Raw genomic sequence first — 20,457 nt, forward strand, 5'->3', positions numbered from 1 at the left:
TTTTAAATTTAATCTAATAGTGAACATAATAATGGAAATAATATACTTTTTCCCATTATTCCCTCTCTTAAGTCCTTAAGAACCTACTGTGTATATATCAAACTATGTCTAGTAAGTATTAGAAATAGAGACACATTGCTAACACATCTTGGTCCTAATAATAGATGTAAACCTTGACAGTGTCATACCATTTGGGATCTATAAGCCTGAAGCTTTTGCAAAATGAGTGATGCTTTTGTTGTTTGAAAATAGAGTTTACATTTGTTTTATATGTGGCTTAACACGAGACTAGCTCACGCAAATGGCCAATAATGCATTTTTAAAGTTGACCCAACATTTCTAATGCACGATGAATAGGCTAGAATGAACGAGCTTAATCCTCAAGTTCTTTTTTCCCCCTTTAATGAGTTAGTCATTTTTTTAATTCCCAAGACTGGCATGGTAGTCAAATGTTTAAATTCTGGAATTGGATATTGTGTTTAATGACAGAGCTAATGAATAGTTTATACTTCAGCAAGAGCAGAAGACTCATGAAATACACTGAAGTGTTGCCAGTTTTAAGCCACTATATCAGACAGCTTGGTATATTGGATTGTATGATATTCTTGAAAGGCAACTAGGAAACTAATATATAATATTATATCTCTCTTATTACTTAAAGGCAGAACTTACCTGAACACTGAGAAGATTATGAGGAAATTGACTAGTTATCTGATGGCGTTTATATGATTCAAAAATATCCATAGGTGCTAGTTTCCCTCCAAAGTTAAACTGTGCCCTCGGATATGGAAATAATGGCCTCTGATTAGTAATTTTTTTAAGAGTTAGACTGAATGTTTTTGATGGCTTATCTTAAATTTAAAACTGAAGGCTGAGCCTGACCATACTATTGTGAAAGGTTTCTTACATTTTACAGTATATTTCTGTGCTGTCTGAGACCACAGCAGAGACTAGACAGTTTTATGCTTGAAATATGTTTTAATCAGTGATGGATTTTAAGCTGTTGTCAGTTGATTTCCGGCCTGAGGAACACATTATCCACATGTTTATAAAGTGCCTTTCTACTAATGCCCTGTTTATACTATGACTTTGTGATTAAAAACTACATTTGCTTACTTCAAAGTACCAGATGTAAGTATTTTCCATTAACTAAACATTATTGAGCCACCCTCCCGCTCTTCACAACCCCTCCCCCACCTTAAAGGGACTCATTCTGACATCACTCACTTTCTTCATGACACATGCAAGAATTTAGTTTGTTTTGTGGAATTCCATGTGGATAGTAAATTATGCACAATGCCTTTTTTATGTCTCCTCATTCTACTTCATTTAAAAGGTATCTACTCTTCAGAGAGAAATTTTATTGCATTTCATATACTAGAGGAATAACTGGAACTATGGGAAATGAATGGAGGGACAGACTCGGATTTCTCAGAGCTCTGCAATAGACCTACCTCCCAAATATCCCTCTGCCTAGTTCATCATTATTAATCAATTTAAGGCTATTTACGAAAGGAAATTTTGAGAAAGGAGTAGCAAAATGGAAGAATAGGACATTAGAGCTGCCATTGGACCTGCAGGCTCTGAGAATACAAAAAAGGTTGAATTTCCCCCGCCCCTCCTTCCCTCCCACCCACTCTCTGGCCCACAACCCTTCTCCTTCCTGCCCTCCTCACTTGCCTTCCGCCCTTCACCGTTCCTTGCACGTAGTCTCTCTCTGGGTAGTGAGGGCAGAACTAAAGCTCAAGGCTCTCCCAAGAAGCCTCCTATCCACCACACCAGACTGCTATCGTTTTCAAATTAAAATCAGAAAAGAGTTGGAGAAATGCCTCAGAGGTTGGAGTGCTGACTGTTCTTCAAGAGGACGGAGTTTGGCTCCGAGCATCTTGACAAGGTGCCTCGCATTTGCCTATAACTCCATCTCCAACAGATTCAACACCATCCTCTGGTCTGCAGGGGAGGCGGCACACATGTGACAGCCAGGTCAGCAGTCAGACAGACTGACAGACAGGCAGGCAAGACGTTGCTTGCCACACACACACACACACACACACACACACACACACACACACACACACACACATTCTTTAAAAAAAGAAAATCTTACATCACATTTATAGATTCATATTTTAGTTTAAAATGCTTCATATTTTTCTGATTATAAATGTAACATTTAGTCTTCTCATAAATTTAGAAAATGTAGAAAAGAAAAAATGAAACTAAAAATCACTCATGGTTACATCATCTGCCTTTACCTTTTTATTTGTTTTTCAACACATACTTTATTGGAAACATTCACATTTATAGGTGTAAAACATTTTGAAATGCGTTTATCATTTTCTTGAGCGTTAAATATTCTTCAAGATATGATTATATGTGGTTTCAGTTACCTGGAATAACTTTACTGTCCTCTATTTGATCTTTCCTGTCGCGTTCAAAAGAAAAATAAATCTGTCATTTTCTCTATCCTGAACTCTTTCCACTATAGCATAGTTTGTTTTGTTTCATTTGTTTACGATGGTTTACGTGTAAACCATGTTCTCTTTATTTACTAGAAAAACCCCATGCTATTACTTATGTGTCATAATTAACATCTAAAAGGCTGTGAAATATTCTATTAAAATTGAACATTATAATTTGTTTTCTCATTGCCAAGCTTTTTAGTTTGTAGATACTTAAAATGTGCAAGTATTCATATGTGTGTGAATGTTTTGCCTGCATGAATGTATGTGTATCACATGTAAGCCTGCTGCTCATGGAAGCCAGAAGAGAGTATGGATCCTTGGGAACTAGAGTTACAGACAGTTGTGAGCTATTATGTGGGTTTTGGGAGTTGAACCCAGGTTCTCTCCAGCTCCAACCTGTTGCTATCTTAAAAAACAGCGTTGTAGTAAGTATTTTTAACAAATTTAAAACAAATATACTAGAATGTATACTAGTCAGTATTACTTTATAAGTAACTTCTGTAAATCTAAACAAATCTTTCCAACACAGGTATCACTGATGTGGACATGTCTAATATTCCTTTTTTGAAATTGTCTTTTGAATTTATTAATGGACCGAAAATGTAAAACTAGACTCATTTTTATGATGTATCTTGGTTTGAACTACGAATCAACTATTTATCATATTTTCACCTATTTCAAGAAATCAATTCTTTGCTTAAGCACCAATTTTGATTCCATTTAAATGGCTTGGAAGGCTGCCAGATGTTCTGCAGGCTATTTCTGGGGGGGGTGTCCCAAAATGTTTACAGAAATGAGTGATAACTGTGGTGAGTGTGACAGCCTTAGAGGGCCATCACTCTTCCCGTTACATGAATTTGAGTAGGTCTGTTACTATGTTTGTTAAGTCTATAACAAGAGTCATACTTGACATCATATATGTGTCGATTTCTTAACAGCTGGATGTTATTATTTCATGGTACTTCTGTTAGTGATGGGTGTGTGGGAGTGTACCAGTGAGTATTGATCAAAGGTTTTATAAGGGTGAATGCCCAAGGAGAACATTCTCTTTCCACAGACAGAGATGTGTCTTTAAACAGACACACTTTTTGATAAAGCTTCGTACTCTCCAACATTGCAGACCAGTAACCTTGACATCGCTCTGGAGTTTGTTGGAAATAAAAGTCAGGGATTATCTTGATCTTCAGAATCAGACATTCTGGAGGATGAAGGCAGCAATCTATTTTAGCGAGCCATCTGTGCTAAACTTGACCAAGGATTGGTAAACAGTCAGGTGTGCCTGGATAATAGATTAAAATAAAGCTAAAGGAGATGAGTCCACGATGACCAGTGATTTGAAAGGCCACAGACTGGCAAATTTAATACATGCTTTCTGAGCATGAATATGGAGCAAAAGTTATGCTGTAGAAATGCCACACATGAAATCAAGACCAATGATGTCTTTGTTCTCTTGGAGCTAATGACTTAGAAAACAAAGATGCATAAATGAGTATAAAATATGTAATCAAAAGCAATGTGATGTGGCACTTGAATGTAAATGTGCACACAATATCGATGATGGTGAGAACAACTATCTACACACCGCCCTACCTTCCAGGTACTGTAGTATTTCTTCTGTCTCTGTCAAAGGACTGTAGAAGACAGAAAAGGAATAAAAACCTCCTTATAATCCAGTAGTGATTCAATAGAAGGTAAGAGCATGGCTCCAGTGGTTACCAGGTTTTAATTCTAGCATGGTTAACTTCCAGGTGTGGTACATGGGTTCCTCTGTGTTTTAATTTTCTAAAATGAGGCAGTCAAACCCTTATAGGATTGGAGTACTGGAGAAGGCATAGAACCAAGACATAGAAACCACAAAACAGTGACAGGCCTATCACAAGTACTCAATAAATTGAGTGACTATTGTCATCAATTGGCTGGGACTGTTCATCAGAAATCCTAACATTTCTTTGCATATTTTAATTTGATGGGCTAGCGTGTTAGGGCACACATTGAAGAACAGTATCAGTCTTCTGTAAAGCTGTGGTTGTAAATGTCACTGCATGTTTCAGTGAAAAGCCTCCTCATAATGAGAAAAGGCCTGATACAAAACTAGGACTCAAAAAAAAAAAAAAAAAAAAGAAAGGAAAAGGAAAAAGAAAGGAAGCCAGATGACACAGCGCATACTGCAGTCCCCGCTACTTACAGGCTGAGGCAAAAGACCCACTTGACCAGCTTAGGCAATTAAGCAAGATCATGTCCTCATGGATGGATGGATGGATGGACGGACGGACAGACAGACAGACAGAAAATAAAACCTGTCAAACGAAGGATCTTTTAAAAAAGAGTCTGTTTTTGTTCTGTGGCTATGTGTCATTTCAGCATAGGTACAGTATGCTTCTGTGTCACCCCTGATGCTGGATGTATGCATTAGTTTTCCTATTTGAAGTAATGAAGTTCTTCCCAGACTTTTTCCTTTTTCTTTTGGCCTGTTCTAGCAGCCTCTTCAAAATCCATCTGAAATCTGGTATACGGCTGTGCGGAAGAGAGATTGTCATATATGATTTTTGAAAGATGAGAAGACTAAAAATGTTTCAGAAGCTGAGAAGCACACGCACATGAAGAAGCATTTGATATAATATCAGCTCTGTACGTAGAGCCCCAGTGCTGTAGTGTGATTGGCACCGATGTACACTAGTCTGATTCTTTATAATGACACCTTGGTAGGATGGTACTGCAGAGGAATCAGGGCAAGCATACCAATGAGTAATGGCAGAAGAAAAGATCATGTCAGAGACATTTTTCTATTGCTTTGCCACCAGGGCTCAGCTGCCAGTATGTGGAGTGCCAGGGCTTGCATTGCTACTGGGCCAGCACCAGCAGCTCCCTCCCATCTTCTAGGCTCTTTATCAGTTGTGGCGTGGCACACACTTTTGAGAATTTAATTGTTTATTGATCATGCTGGCATTTCCTTGGTTATATTTTAACAGAATGACTGTTGGGTTTTCAAAGACCCAAGTTGCAATTAAGTATATGTTCATCTCTGTAAATTTATTGTTAATCCCTTATCACATGCATACTGTGTGCGGCTTTTGTATTTCTCCATTTCATCCGCATGGTCTATGGTTTGTTTGGGGCTGTTTTAGGCCACAGAATTAATTCATTTCAATGCTACTTGGTATGTGGCTCCTCTGTTTAATTTCTTTTAGATGTTCACGTTTACTCATGGAAATACAACAAACACACAAATACATCTTTCTTTTTCTACAGTAGTGCCAAGGAATCCGTTCTCAAAGCAAAATAACCAGAACCCAATAAGTACTTTTTATAGATTTTGCTGCATAATAAGGAATCTTTATACAGACAGCGCAGGCTATAGTCTTCCTTGTGTTGGGTGTCTGTGCAATTTTCCTATAGTTTAAATAATACTGGATTTTAGTTTACATGAGATATCTTACAATTTCAATTTACATTTACTGAATGGATATGATACATTTTTAAAAAGAAATGTTTAACATTGGCAATATAAAATATGTAATGCCCTAGCCTATCTCCCCTTAACCTTAGAGTACATTCAGGTGGAAATAAAAGATGGTTTGATTAACAGCAGCTGATGGGATCCTTTGGAGAAGTAGAACAGAGAGAGTGAAAATCAGAAAGCAGAAAAGAGAGAGAGGAAGAGAAAGTGAAAGAGGGAAGGAAGGGGGCAAGAGGAGGGAGAGAGAGAGAGAGAGAGAGAGAGAGAGAGAGAGAGAGAGAGAGAGAGAGAGAGAGAGAGAGAGAGAGAATATGCAGGAAAACTGTATGGAAAGTTAACCAAGGCAAAAACTGTAGGTTTCAAGGTGATTAGTTCAGGTAGGCGTAGGCAAGGGAACTGAGGCATAAAGGGCTGTGGAGACTGAGTCATCCTAGCTGAGCTTTGTTTTATCTGAAGGCATTTGAATCTTTCCCTTTCAGCTTTTGATCTGGCCCTGTCCTGTTAACTCACTACATCAACCCATACAATGTGTATTATTATTATTATTTAGAGTTCCCATTCCAACAGTAGTGACTTCATGAAACACCTTAATGAGCCTGCATGTTTGTGAAATGCGAGAGTGTTTTGTGGTCCAAGTGACACATAAATTTATCCACTTAGAAAAATAGGTGTTTAATACTTCACAGAAAATCATGGTAGACTTGCTTGCATTTTACATTTTAAAGATCTGTAGTTATATTAATGTATGTTTTATAGTGTATTTTTCCCTTTTGTATATTCTACAGGGTTTTAAGCAACTTTTATCTGGAATCCATATTTATTAGTAATATGTTTTGATGATTGTCTTTTTATTTAAAAATCTTATAAAGTATTGTCATTTTACTGAAAAATTCTTCATTGCATATTGTCTGGATATTTTATGATCAAATGTATTCAGCATGAATACATTTATTCAACACAAACATGTGTTGAATATGTGTTAAAATGTGACATTAAGTAACTTGGCTACTTAATGGGAGGGAGGACTGTGGAGAAAGGGCATCTCCAAGGCTACCCAGATGGTTACAGAAGGCTTACAGGAAGATCCATCTAATTGAACCTAAAACAAAATGCTCAACTACCTGGACAGAATACATGGAGGATCCACATTGGAGGAGGAAAATCACCTTCTATTAAGTTAGAAAAACATGTGTGTTAGAGAGTACAGTGTGACTTGTAGGGAGTGGCAGGTGACAAGGAAAGAACAAAACCATGGCCATATTTCAAAAGATTTTCTACAACACAGCTTTGTACCTTTCCTGGCAGGGTGAGTGAGTGGAGATCTCTATGCGGGATGGGTAGAAATATTAAGACCACCATTATCTTACAAGACTGAACTTGTATGCCATAAACTGCATTCTCGTCTTACTCTTTCTTAGAAGAGAATGAATCAATGTTTCACAAAGCCCATTTCTCTAAGACGGGAGAAGTGTGTGTGGAAAGTTTGCACAGCCAATGGGGCTTAGGAAAGCAAGCTTCTTAACTCTGTCTAAGCATGGATGACAGACAAATACATGTGTGAACTCCCCAAGTGGGGAAACGGGCCTGGCCTTAACCATGCATCTTTCTCTACATTATAAGCATTGTTAGATTTGTTTCCACATACCTCCTGTGCTTTCTCTTTTTTCCTGCTTTATTGATGATTTCTGTCATATATATGTATATATATTGGGTACACACACACCCAAACACACACACTCAAACACACCCAAACACACACACTCAAATCTTGTCGTCTCTGCTGCCTATCTCCTTCTGGGATGCATGTAAGAGGTATGTGTTTATGCATGCATTCAACTGTATGTGTGTGGGTACATATATGCCATGTCTTGCATAAACATGTGCAAACCTTGGTTGTTTGTTGGGCCTTTCTTTCTGTCTTGTTTGGGACATGGTTCTTTGTTATCCACTTCTATTTAAGCCATACTACATGGTTTATAAGCTTCTGGAGGTTCTCCTGTCTCTGCTATATTGCTGTAGGAGAATTGGGATCACAGACATGAACTGGTAAGTCAGAATTTGTATGAGTTCTGGAGATCTGAACTAAGTTTGAATAGATAAATCATTACTCACTGAGGTGTCTCCCCAGCTCTATTCTAAGGGGTTTTTTTTGAAGTTTGATGAATAATAAAGGTTAAAAATTTCAAATTCCTTCACTTGATCTTAGCCAAAAAGTCATATAGTATGAAGTGTAAGGTGTCTTAGCCAGGATTTCACTGTTGTGGAGACCCATGGTCAAGGCAACTCTTAGAAAGAAAAAAATACTTACTTGGGGCTAACTTACAATTTCAGAGGGATAGTCCATTATAATAGCAGGAAACATGGCAGCGTGCAGGCAGACATGGTGCTGGAGAAATTGCTAAGAGTTCTGCAGCTTGCTTAAGGCAGCCAGAAGGAGATTCTCTTCCATAGGCATCCAGGAGGAGGCTCTCTTCCATACTGGGCATAGCTTGGGTACTAGGAGCCCTCAAAGCCTACCTACACAGTAATACACTTCCTCCTACAAGGCCACATTTCCTAATAGTGCCATTTTCCACGGGTCAAGCATAGTCAAACCACCACATAAAGTCAATTATGCTGTGGAAGGAAGACATGGGGAACCAAGGTAATGTACAATGGAAATTTAAGCTATTATTAAGTGAAACAACAGTGGTCTGAGTTAACTGTTATTTGTCTTTCTGACCATCTGTTGTCTACCCATTCATCGTGGTCTTAGTATGTAACACAGACAGGACGTCTAACTGACTCCAAAACCTCTTCCTTGGGATTGTAGACCTTCATCTCAGTATACCCCGTTAACTGCCTCTCAGTCTAATTAATTAGTTCCAGGTTTTTAGAGATGACAGACAACAGTAAGTAGTTGGTCACACAGGACACTTCTTTGGCTAAGGTTATAGTTGACACCTGCAAAATGATTTTGGTTTCTCTCATATCTTTATCATATTCATCACCGCTATTTAATAAATCACATACATTGATATTTTATTGTTATAAAACTTCATTTGATTAGTCCTGCTACAGATATATTAGAAGAAGAAATGAGAGGGCAACCAAATTAATGTGATGGGACAAGTAAAAATAAGCAAAGCTGTCTAAGAAGAAACAAAATCAGGTGGAAAATATATGCTTTGTGATGTTGCGTCTGAGTTACAAATTATATAACAAAAAAGTAACATTTATGTCATACTTTTTAAATGCCAAAAAGTGAAGTGTTAAAATTTTGTCTATTTTAAAACTTTCATTTGTTTTATAGGAAGCTACTTCAAGTGTGATGGTTTGTATATGCTTGGCCCAGGGAGTGGCACTCTTAGGAGGTGTGGCCTTGTTGGAGTAGGTGTGTCACTGTGGGCGTGGGCTTAAGACCTTCACCTTAACTGCCTGTATTGTGCAAGCAGCCTGCAGATAAAGATGTAAAACTCTCAGCTCCCCCTGCACCAAGCCTGCCTTGCCTCCTGCCTTGATGATAATGGACTGAACCTCTGAACCTGTACGCCAGCCCCAATTAAATGTTGTCCTTATAAGAGTTGGTCATAGTGTCCACAGCAGTAAAACCCTGAGACATCATGTTATCCTTGAATCTTCTTCACATTTTTATTTTTTAGAGAGGGGAGACAGAAAATGTTCCTATGTGCTATGGATATTTAAAAAATGTTTCTTTTTCTTTGTCTCCTCAGCATCCTGATGACCATCTTCTTTTTCACACTCTAGTGTGTTGGCTGCCTCTCTCTGGGAAAAAGATCCTCTCTGAGTCTCTATTTATAAACTGTCCCCTCACTGTGATCTGTAGAGCTTAAGATATACATCATGTTTATTGGTTATCCCCACCCCCATCCACGCAGCTCCTCTCCTCTATGGAATAGATCTAGGAATCTATTTTCTGCATTTTTTTTTTCTGTCCTGTTCATCTGAACTGCTGAAGTTAGAAATAAAAGGTAGCCCCTCCTCTCCTAGACCGGCCTTTTGTTCCTAAAGTATTCTGTTTTAGTTTTTTTTTCTTCATAAAATTATATGGTGGAAACTATTGTGCTTTTGTATAGTTAATGACAGTATAAGAGTCTTAAATGAATTTACTTTTACTATTGTTAATGACAGTTTAAAAGTCTGAAAAATTATTTTTAAAGTGCTAGATTTTTAAAAAAATCAAGTCAATTATTTGCAGAGAGTTACTTTCAAATTACTATTTAAGCCAAACAAGCTTTTCTACTAAATAGAGAAAGTATTTCTTTAATTAAATCGCTAATAAAGAAACTTTGGAAAGTTCAGATACAAGAGGCTGCAGCTTCAGCAGCTCAGTCTCAAGCCGTTCTTTCTTCAGAAACAGTCCTGAGCTGCAAGCCGAGTGCATTTAGCCAATGTGTTACTGCACCTGTAAAATTCAGCACACTCCTCCTGAAGACACATTACTGTCCTCTTGCTGCATGCCTTCCAGCTCAGCGGGTGCCTGTGCTCCCAGACTGCAATGAGCCTTGCACATTTCAAAATCCTCAGCAACATTCAGAGCCTGGTATTGTAGGGCTCTGGCACCCGGGTGCTCTTCACAGCGATCTCTTGCCTGGTTAAGTGCACGGGTTTGGGCAAGTGGAGAGAACTTGGGCAGGGAGGGGGAACAGCTTTTGCTGTCCCCGGCTGCCCGTCCTGCTCCTTACCTAACTTAGGTTGCTAGGACCTGGCTGAGCCAGCAGGAGACTGACTAGCTGGTGAGGAGTACAGGGAAGCTTCTAGAGGCAATTATTTTAGGAGAGCAGATCTCTTCCCCAGGTGGTGGTGTTACGGCTCTTATGGCAGAAGCTCTCAGGCAATGGAATAATCCCTGTACACCTTTAATTCTGAACACGGCGCTTACAGTTTTTTTGATGGGTCAGTGTCTGACAGCAGACTTCCTGAGAGCTTGGGAAGAACCATCTACATATTCAGAGGCATGGTCCTGTTTCTACAACTGATCTGTCTTGAACCTACATGACCTGTGGTCACGTCTTCACTTGTGGAGGGGGACTTTGGGGCATTGTCCCTGTGACTGATCTGTCTTGAGCCTATGTAACCTGTGGTCACATCCTCACCTGTGGAGGAGGGGCTTGGGGCATTGCTCTACGTGACTGGTCTGTCTCAAACCTCTCCACAGGGGTTTGTGGGGGGCTGCAGCTAGTGAGGCCCTGATCTGGGAGGCTGGGAATGTGCCTGCCATCCCTATTAGGGTCCCTGGGGATTCACCCTTTCTCGACTAGGAATCAGGGTACTATTCACTGCACCATGCCCCACAAGGTATCTTTAGAAAAGGACTAGTCAGAAGTAATCTTCTTTAAAGGCATTAGAGGTATGTGTGGCAATCAGGTGGGAAATTTTTAACTTACTTGATTAGACATGACATGTATTTTATGTAGATAAATGGGAAATATTCAGCTGTGTTCAAATGATGTCACCTTTGGAAGATGCACTATAATTTTAATGAGATTTAAGAGCCTGGTTGTAGCTCTCAAGTTCACCTTTTACATGCTCATTTTATGTCTTGTGTGTACTACCATGTCTTATAAAGTAGGTATATAGATATACAACTTTCCAATAGAAAGAATACCAAGATTCTTTCATTTATATTCTGTAACTTATGTCTTGATTTTTATAAATGGATGTTTTATTTGGATATAATCCAAATGTTATGAAATCTAACTTCTACTTGTGTAGTGCTGTCATTTTGACATTTTCACGGGGGTCTACAATCAAAATCACTGATTTTAGAACATTTTCATTATCACCTCAATTCCCACTCAATTCCCTGTATTCCCACTTGCATTCAGTCACATTGCTTTCTTTTCTACCATTCATAAACAAACTACATTTTACTTTCTATCTCTAAAGATATGTCTGCCCTGGACATGGTATAAGTACCATCTTAGAACATGTGTTCTTTGGCTCTCTTCTCACTTAGGATGTTTCCAAACTTCATCTCTCTGCAACATGTACTAAAACATCATTTTAAATGGTTGAATAGTATTCTAATGTATGGATATACCACATTTTGCTTACCCATGGATATTAGTTGATGGATATTAGGCTTATTTACAACTTTGACTGTTAAGAATAATGCTACTATGTGCTGTATGAAAAACATCTATTTTCAATAAAAATTAAAGTCCAGATTATGATTTAAAAAAATCTAAAAAGGAATTCTGCTGTGAAAATTTCAAGTGGCTATGTATTTTTAGTTTTTTTTTGTGTGTGTATACGTGTGTGTGTGTGTGTGTGTGTGTGTGTGTATGATATGTGTACACATATATATGTACTGAGTCATATGGTTTATTAGTGGTTTTCCTTGGCACTGGAACAAATAGCTGACCAAAATAGCTTCAGGGAAGATTCAGGGAAGGCATGACGGAACTCACGAAGACAAGAACTTGTAGGAGGTGGCTCCCCACTTGTCTGTAAGATCAGAACACAGAGAGATTGGCTTTGTACCTTACATGGGGATTACCTTCAAGGACCAGCCATGGTGATCTGCTCTGCTGTATAGGAACAGCCCCAAAGCTTCCACAACCTCCTGAGATAGCTCCACAAACTCGGGCCCAAGTATTTAAATGCACAGGCAGTGGCTACCTCACAGAAGCTAAGTATCTGTTTAACTTTTGAGGAACTGTAAGTTGTTGTCCAAAGCAGATTGCCATTACATTCCTGTCAGCAGTGAGTGAGTACTCCATCTTCCCAGCATCTTCTCAGGACTTGTGTTTATGTGTCCTTTCTCTCAAAGCTACTTTAGTGAGTGTGAGGTAGTATTGCCTCATGGTTATATGGTTGTGATTTGCATTTCCATGTGGAGAGGATGTGTAGAAACTGTCATGTTCTTATTATTCTTTGTTCTATCTTCTTTGAAGACTTACCTATTGAATCCTGGTCTTCCTCTGGGTTTTATTTTCATTATTGAGTTCTTGGAATGTCTTGCATGTATTTAACACTGTACATTTTGGATGTTAGCATCTTAGTCTTAACTAATTTTCTGGGTTGTGCAGAAATTCAGTCACTTTGACAAACACCTGGGATAAAGAATTTAAAATAGGACAGAATTATTTTGACTCCTGGTTTTATGGTTTCCATCCCTGGTGATTGTAACCATTTTGTTATGTTGAAGATAAGACAAACTATCACGATGGAAGAAGCACATGGCAGATGTGACACAGAATTTCTGTGGTAAAGGGCTTACCCCTCCTTTATTTTATGTGAGACACTCAATTTTGCATGATATCATTTGCACTTATGTCTTCTTTGGTTACTCTTTTCTGGGAATGCTATAAGTCACACTCAGATGTCCTCTTAATACATTTTAGGCAACTCCCTAAGTAAGTTGACAATTAAGACATACTATTATAGATGCCAGAGAGATGGCCCAGCGATCAAAATATTTGACATAAGGAGTGTAAGGGACAGAGCTTGAATTTCCAGTGCCTATATAAAAGCTGGGTAGACAGGGAAGCCTGCCTGCCTATTATCCCAGAACTTCAGGAGACTGAAATGGTAACTCCACGTGTATGCTAGCTATCAAGATTAAATGAATCAGCAAGTTCTGGGTTTGTCCAGAGATCTTACCTCAGTAAATAAAGTAAGAAACACTTGAGAAAAATACCTAACATCAACTTTTGGCCTCCATATGTAAACATACATGCACACATACAGTTTTATACTCACAGTCATGTATGCCCAAATATGTATGGACATGAAGACATGAATACATAGAGATTAACCATCATACATAGTTATTTCCTTTAGTGTCACAAATATGATAGTTTTCCTTTCCCCTTGGTAAAATAATCCACATTCTTCATAGCAACATAAATATTTCTCAGTTGTTTTACCATTTTTCTGTGCAACTTTCTACCTTATCACAAGGTTTGTATATTCTGTTCTTAGTGTTTGGGAGAGGAGAAGGGAGGCCAAGTGCCAGTAAGTAACCACAGACTGAGAAAATCTGAAAGAGTTTCTTGCTGCACGTTTGGAACTTGTCTATACCTTCAGTGAGTTTTGGAGGCTCCCTTGCCTTCTGCACATGTGTTCACTTCTTAGTTATGATGGCATTGTCACTCTCTGTAAGAGATTATATCAACTTTTCACTCTAGGATTATCCAATTTTCTAAAAATGATGTAATTTTTAAATGACATAATTATTAAACTTAATTTTATACAGTTTTATTAAGACTAAAAGTTGTATTCTTATAAAAGACAAATGTTCCTACTTTATGTGAAAATCAGTGAAAATTGGGGTCCTTATATAAGGGTTTTGAATCAGTTTTCACATTTAAATTAATCTGGTGGTTCCTCTTCTCAAGTCCTCACACAGGTCATCAAGGATATCAAGATGGTGTGCCCAAGATTCCAACAGCCTGTATCACAATAGAAGATGCAGAAATGATGTCTCGAATGGCTTCTCGTGGGGACAAAATTGTCATTCATCTGGAAATGGGAGCAAAGACCTATCCAGATACGGATTCCTTCAACACTGTTGCAGAGATCACTGGGAGCAAGTATCCAGAGGAAGTGAGTAAAGCAGGAGGCTGTGCCTTCTCCCAGAGAGCATCCTGGTCAGGTGGCCATTTTTAGAATATCTACAAGAAGAGAACATGAGTCTGTGGAGATGGTCCTCATAGACTCATTAAAGCCTGAACATCATATATTTTTCCCATTAAAATGTTCATCTTACTAAAGAAGAGAAGACAAATTCAAGGTCAGAATAGGACAGATAGTGTGGAAGTTTAATTTGAACAGCAGAGAAAGTTGCGTGTATTTCCTTTAGAACTAGAAATCATGCCAACGATTGACCCTGTGTTAATTTTATGAATACTTAAAAAATCATTTCAAAGTACAATAGTATAGAATCTAGTTCCTGTGTTATAAAGCAAAGAAACTAACCTATATAAAAACACACTTTTCTAGGTCTCTACATAAGCATAAAGTGGCTAGGAAAGTACCTAATGTCAGGAAAATATCAAAACCAAGCTTTAGACAACAGTTCAAGTATAGATTCCAAATTTTATGTATATTTTAAATGACCTTAGAAGCAAATATCCACTAGGCAAATGGTAAATAATGAGCTATTTACTTCCTGGGATTTAGAGCTTATCTGCAAGAAATGAGCATGAAACTCATCTTTGTAAAGACATACAACACTAGCAGAATTACTGTGAGAAGTAGATGAGACAGTGTCCACCAGATAGCTTGCATGTGTTGGGTATACCATAGGCATTTACTATCATCACATTAAGTACATACTTAATATGATACAAAATATGCAACAATTTTTACACTTGATCTTAGCCTAAAAGGTGAGAAGAGATGCAACAATATTTATAGACATTCTGTTATAATCTTTTATTATTGGAATTTTTATTTACATTTCAAGTGTTATTCCCTTTCTAGGTTTGTGGTCCATAAAGCCCCTATTCCCATCCCTCCTCCCCCTTCTTCTATGAGAGTGTCCCACTCCAATCACCCATCCCTTACTACCTCCCCGCTCTGACATTCCCCTACACTGGGGGTTACTTGGCAGGACCAACGGCTTGTTCTCCCATTGGTGCCCAACAAGGCCATCCTCTGATACATATGCAGTTGGAGCTATAGGGCTGTCAATGTCTACACTTTGGATGGTGATTTAGTCCCTGAGAGGTCTGGGTGGTTGATATTGTTGTTCTTATGGGGTTGCAGGACCCTTCAGCTACTTTAATCCTTTCCCTAACTCCTCCAATGGGGAGCCGGTTCTCAGTTCAATGGTTTGCTGCTAGCATTCACCTCTGTATTTGTGATGCTCTGGCAGAGCCTTTCAGGAGACAGCTATATCAGGCTCCTGTCAGCATGCATTTCTTGGCATCCACAATATTGTATGGGTTTTGTGGCTGTATGTATATGGTCTGGATCCCCAGGTGGGGCAGGCTCTTAATGGCCATTCCTTCTGCTCCAAACTTTGTCTCTATATCTTCTCCAATGAATATTTTAGTTCCCCCTTTTAGGAAGAACTGAAGCATCCACACTTTAGCTGCTCTTCTTCTTAAAGCTTCACATGGTTGTGGATTGTATCTTGGATAATCCAAGTTTCTAGGCTAATATCCACTTATTAGTGAGTACATATCATGTGTGGTTATTTTATTTTTGTGATTGGGTTACCTCATTCAGAGTGATATTTTCTAGTTCCATATTTTGCCTATGGATTTCATGAAGTCATTGTTTTTAAGAGTTTAAGAGTATTCCATTGTGTAGATATTTTCCATATCCATTTTCTGTATCCATTCCTCTCTTGAAGGACATCTGGGTTGTTTCCAGCTTCAGGATATTTTAAATAAGGCTATTATGAACATAGTGGAGCATGTATCCTTCTGATATGTTGGAGCATATTTTGGGTATATGGCTAGAAGTAGTATAGCTGGGTCCTCAGGTAGTACTATGTACAATTTTCTAAAGAAGCTCCACACTGATTTCCAGAGTGGTTGTACCAGCTTGAAATCCCATCAACAATGGAGGAATGTTCTGCCTTCTCCACATCCTCACCAGCATCTGCTGTCATCTGAGTTTTTGATCTTAGCCATTCTGACTGGTGTGAGGTGGAATCTCAGCGTTAATTTGATTTGCATTTCCCTGATGACTAATGATGCTGAACATTTCTTTAGGTGCTTCTCAGTCATTCAATATTCCTCAGCTGAGAATTCTTTGTTTAGCTTTGGACACCATTTTTAATAGAGTTATTTGATTCTCTGGACTTTAACTTCTTGAGTTCTTTCTGTATATTAGATATTAGCTCTCTATCAGATGTAGGATTGGTAAAGATATTTTCCCAAATTTGTGGTTGCCTTTTTGTACTAATGACATTTTCCTTTGCCTTAAGGAAGCTTTGCAATTTTATGAGGTCCCATTTGTCTATTCTTTATCTTCTTGAGGCTCTTCGGCACTTTCTCTTCTATTAGTTTCAGTGTATCTGGTTTTATGTGGAGGTCCTTGATCCATGAGGACTTGAGCTTTGTACAAGGCTAAATGAATGGGTCGATTTGCATTCTTCTACATGCTGACCTCTAGTTAAACCAGCACCATTGAAAATGTTGAAAATGCTATCCTTTTTATCACTGGATGGTTTTAGCTCCTTTATCAAAGATCAAGTGACCATAGGTGTGTGGGTTCATTTCTGGGTCTTCAATTCTATTCCACTGATCTACCTGCCTGTCTCTGTACCAATACCATACAGTTTTTATCACTATTGCTCTGTAATACTGCTTGAGGTCAGGGATGGTGATTCCCCTAGAAGCTCTTTTATTGTTGAGTATAATTTTTGCTATCCTGGGTTTTTTTGTTATTCCAAATGAATTTACAAATTTCTCTTTCTAACTCTATGAAGAATTGAGCTGTAATATTGATGGCAATTTGCATTAAATCTGTAGAATGTAGGTGCCCTTGCATTTGGAGCATAGTTATTTTGGATTGAGAGTTCCTCTTGGTGGATTTTTCCTTTGATGAATACGAAGTGTCCTTCCCTGTCTTTTTTGATGGCTTTTGGTTGAAAGTCGATTTTATTCCATAGTAGAATGGCTACTCCAGCTTGTTTCTTGGGACCATTTGCTTGGAAGTAGTTTCTGTCTTTTTCACTGTGGTATGTTTTCTGTATGCAGCAAAGTGCTGGGTCTTATTTATGTATCCAGTCTGTAGGTCTATGTCTTTTTATTGGGGAATTGAGTCCATTGATGTTAAGAGATATTAAGGAATAGTGGCTGTTCCTTCCTGTCATTTTCATTGTTAGATGTAGAAATATATTTGTGTGCCTCTTTTCTTTTGGTTTTATTGCAAGGAGATTACTTTCTTGCTTTTTCTAGGGTGTAGTTTCCTTGTGTTAGAGTTTTCAATCTATTATCCTATATAGGGCTGGATTTGTAGAAACATATTACGTAAATTTGGTTTTTTGTCATGGAATATCTTGGTTTCTCCATCTATGTTAATTTGAGAGTTTTGCTGGATACAGTAACCTGGGCTGGCATTTGTGTTCTCTTAGGGTTTTATGACATCTGCCCAGGATCTTCTGGCTTTCATAGTCTCTGGTGATAAGTCTGGTATAATTCTTATAGGTCTACCTTTATATGTTACTTGACCTTTTCCCCTTACTGCTCTTAATATCCTTTCTTTGTTTTGTGCATTTGCTGTTTTGACTGTCATGTGACAGGAGGAATTTCTTTTCTGGTCCCATTTATTTGGAGTTCTCTATGCTGCTTGTATGTTTATGGGCATCTCTTTCTTAAATATAAATATCTTTTTTTTCTTTTTCTTTTTTTCAGAGCTGGGGACCAAACCCAGGGCCTTGTGCTTGCTAGGCAAGCGCTCAACACTGAGCTAAATCCCCAACCCCAGGCATCTCTTTCTTTAGGTTAGGAAAATTTTCCTCTAAAATTTTATTGAGGTTATTTACTGGCTCTTTACTTTGGGAATCTTCACTCTCTTCTATATCTATTATCCTTAGGTTTGGTCTTCTCATTGTGTCCTCGATTTCCTGGATGTTTTCAGTTAGGAACTTTTTATATTTTGCATTATTTTTGACAGTTGTGTTGATGTTTTCTATGGTATCTTCTGCTCCTGAGGGTCTCTCTTCTGTCTCTTGTATTCTGTTGGTGATGCTTGCATCTATGACTCCTGATCACTTTCCTAGGTTTGCTATCTCCACGGTTGTCTCCCTTTGTGCTTTCTTTATTGTTTCTATTTTCATTTTAAAGTCCTGGATGGTTTTGTTCAATTCATTCACCGGTTTGGTTGTGTTTTCCTGTAATTCTTTAAGGGATTTTTTTTTGTTTCCTCTTCAAGGGCTTTTACTTGTTTACTTGTGTTGTCCTGTATTTCTTTAAGGGAGTTCTTTATGTCTTTCTTAAAGTCCTCCATCCTTATCATAAAATGTGATTTTATATCTAAATTTTGCTTTTGTGGTGTGTTTGGATATCCAGTATTTGCTTTGGTGGAGAGCTGGGCTCTGATGATGGCAAGTAGTCTTGGATCCTATTGCTTAGTTTCCTGAGCTTGCCTCTCGCTATCAGGTTGTCTCTTATTTTAGCTTGTCTTGCTGTCTGTGATAGTGGCTTGACCCTCCTGTAGGCCTGTGTATCAGCACTCCGGTAACCCTGTTTTCTTTCAGCTGGATCTGGGAACAGAAAACTATGCGCTCAGGTGTGTAAGCACTCCTAGTGACTGGCTTTCACCTCTATGCGTAGGCAGAAACCTGAAGTGTCCTGCCTCTGACTGCTCCTAGGTCCCTGTGCCCATGGGGCACAAATGGCACTAGGCAATTTCCTCTTGGGTCTGGAATGTGGGCAAAGAGTAGTCTCCTCTGAGTTCTCAGAAATGTTTGCACTTTTGAGGGTCCAGCTCTCTCCCCCATGGGATTTGGGTGCATGGCAAGTGAACTGGTTCAGTTCAGTTCCAGGCTCAGGCTGGACACAGTAGGTTCCTGCCCCTGACTGTTCCTATATTCCTGTGTCCAGAGGCACTATGCAGTTTCCTCTTGGGCCAGTGATGTGGGAGAGTTGGGTAGAAGTGGCAGTCTGTCCTGCAGTCTCAGGATTGCCCATACTTCTGGGTGTTCAGCTCTCTCCCCCAGGGGATTCGGGTGACTTCTTCTTTGGCCAGTTATTGGAGTGAAACTCGTGGTTTCACCTGTGAATTTATCAGTGACAACAACACTCCTAGGAGACCAACTCTCTGCACTCTTGGGAATACAACTCTCTCTGGGCAGGATTTCTGTATGGACAGCACCACAGGGTTAAATACAGGGCACAGATGGAGAAGGGAAAGATCGTGTCCCTGACTGCTCAACAGCTTCTGTACTCTGTGCACTCCTGGCACATCCCTCTTTGGTCAGTTATTGGAGCAAAATTGGTGGTCTCACCTGTGAGCTAAGGAGTGACAGCACTCCTGGGAGACCAGTTCTCTCTGGACAAGATTTGGGTACAGAGGACTGTGGGACAGCCTTAGCTCCGGGGCACAAATTGAGATCAGGAAGCCTTGCCTCAGTTTCTTATGTCTGTTGAAAGCTATGTCCACCTATCAGTACAGGTAAAGGGTTTTATTTTTTTTTTATTTGTTAGAGATATTTTACTCTAAGTTTTATGGGTATTTTGTGTTTATGTTCAGGTATGTGAACATGTGTATAGGTGCCTTGGAGGCAAGAAGAGGTTTGTCTGATAGCCTGGAGCTGTAGTTTGTAGGTAATCAAGAGCCTCTCAATGTACATGCTTAGACTCAAACTCAGGTCCTGCACAAAAACAGTATGCATTCTTATCCACCACTGATGCTTTCTAATTCCTCCTCTCTATCAGTGCTTTATAGTTAGGCATAACATTCTATTCAATGGACATTCAATATACTTTCACAATGTTCCCATAGCCTCTTCCCACCTTCCCTTCGCACTTTAAACGGTCTCTTCCAGAACCTTGCCTGTTTCTCTCCTGATTTCTTCTTCTTCTTCTTCTAGCCTCTACCAATCTCTGTCTTTTCAGTGAAGCTCAA

At 38.9% G+C, this 20,457-nt stretch overlaps 1 protein-coding gene across 1 annotated transcript in view; it reads left to right on the plus strand.

The window, feature by feature from the left end:
* Window positions 1-20,457, plus strand: part of Cpq (carboxypeptidase Q) — a 247,703-nt gene that overhangs the window by 144,741 nt on the left and 82,505 nt on the right. The window contains exon 4 of the mRNA XM_032914237.1: window positions 14,268-14,475. Within this exon, the coding sequence (XP_032770128.1) occupies window positions 14,268-14,475 (208 nt within the window). The remainder of the gene's footprint in view (window positions 1-14,267; window positions 14,476-20,457) is intronic.

The sequence above is a fragment of the Rattus rattus genome, chromosome 1 (assembly GCF_011064425.1).
Source record: "Rattus rattus isolate New Zealand chromosome 1, Rrattus_CSIRO_v1, whole genome shotgun sequence".
NCBI lineage: Eukaryota > Metazoa > Chordata > Mammalia > Rodentia > Muridae > Rattus > Rattus rattus.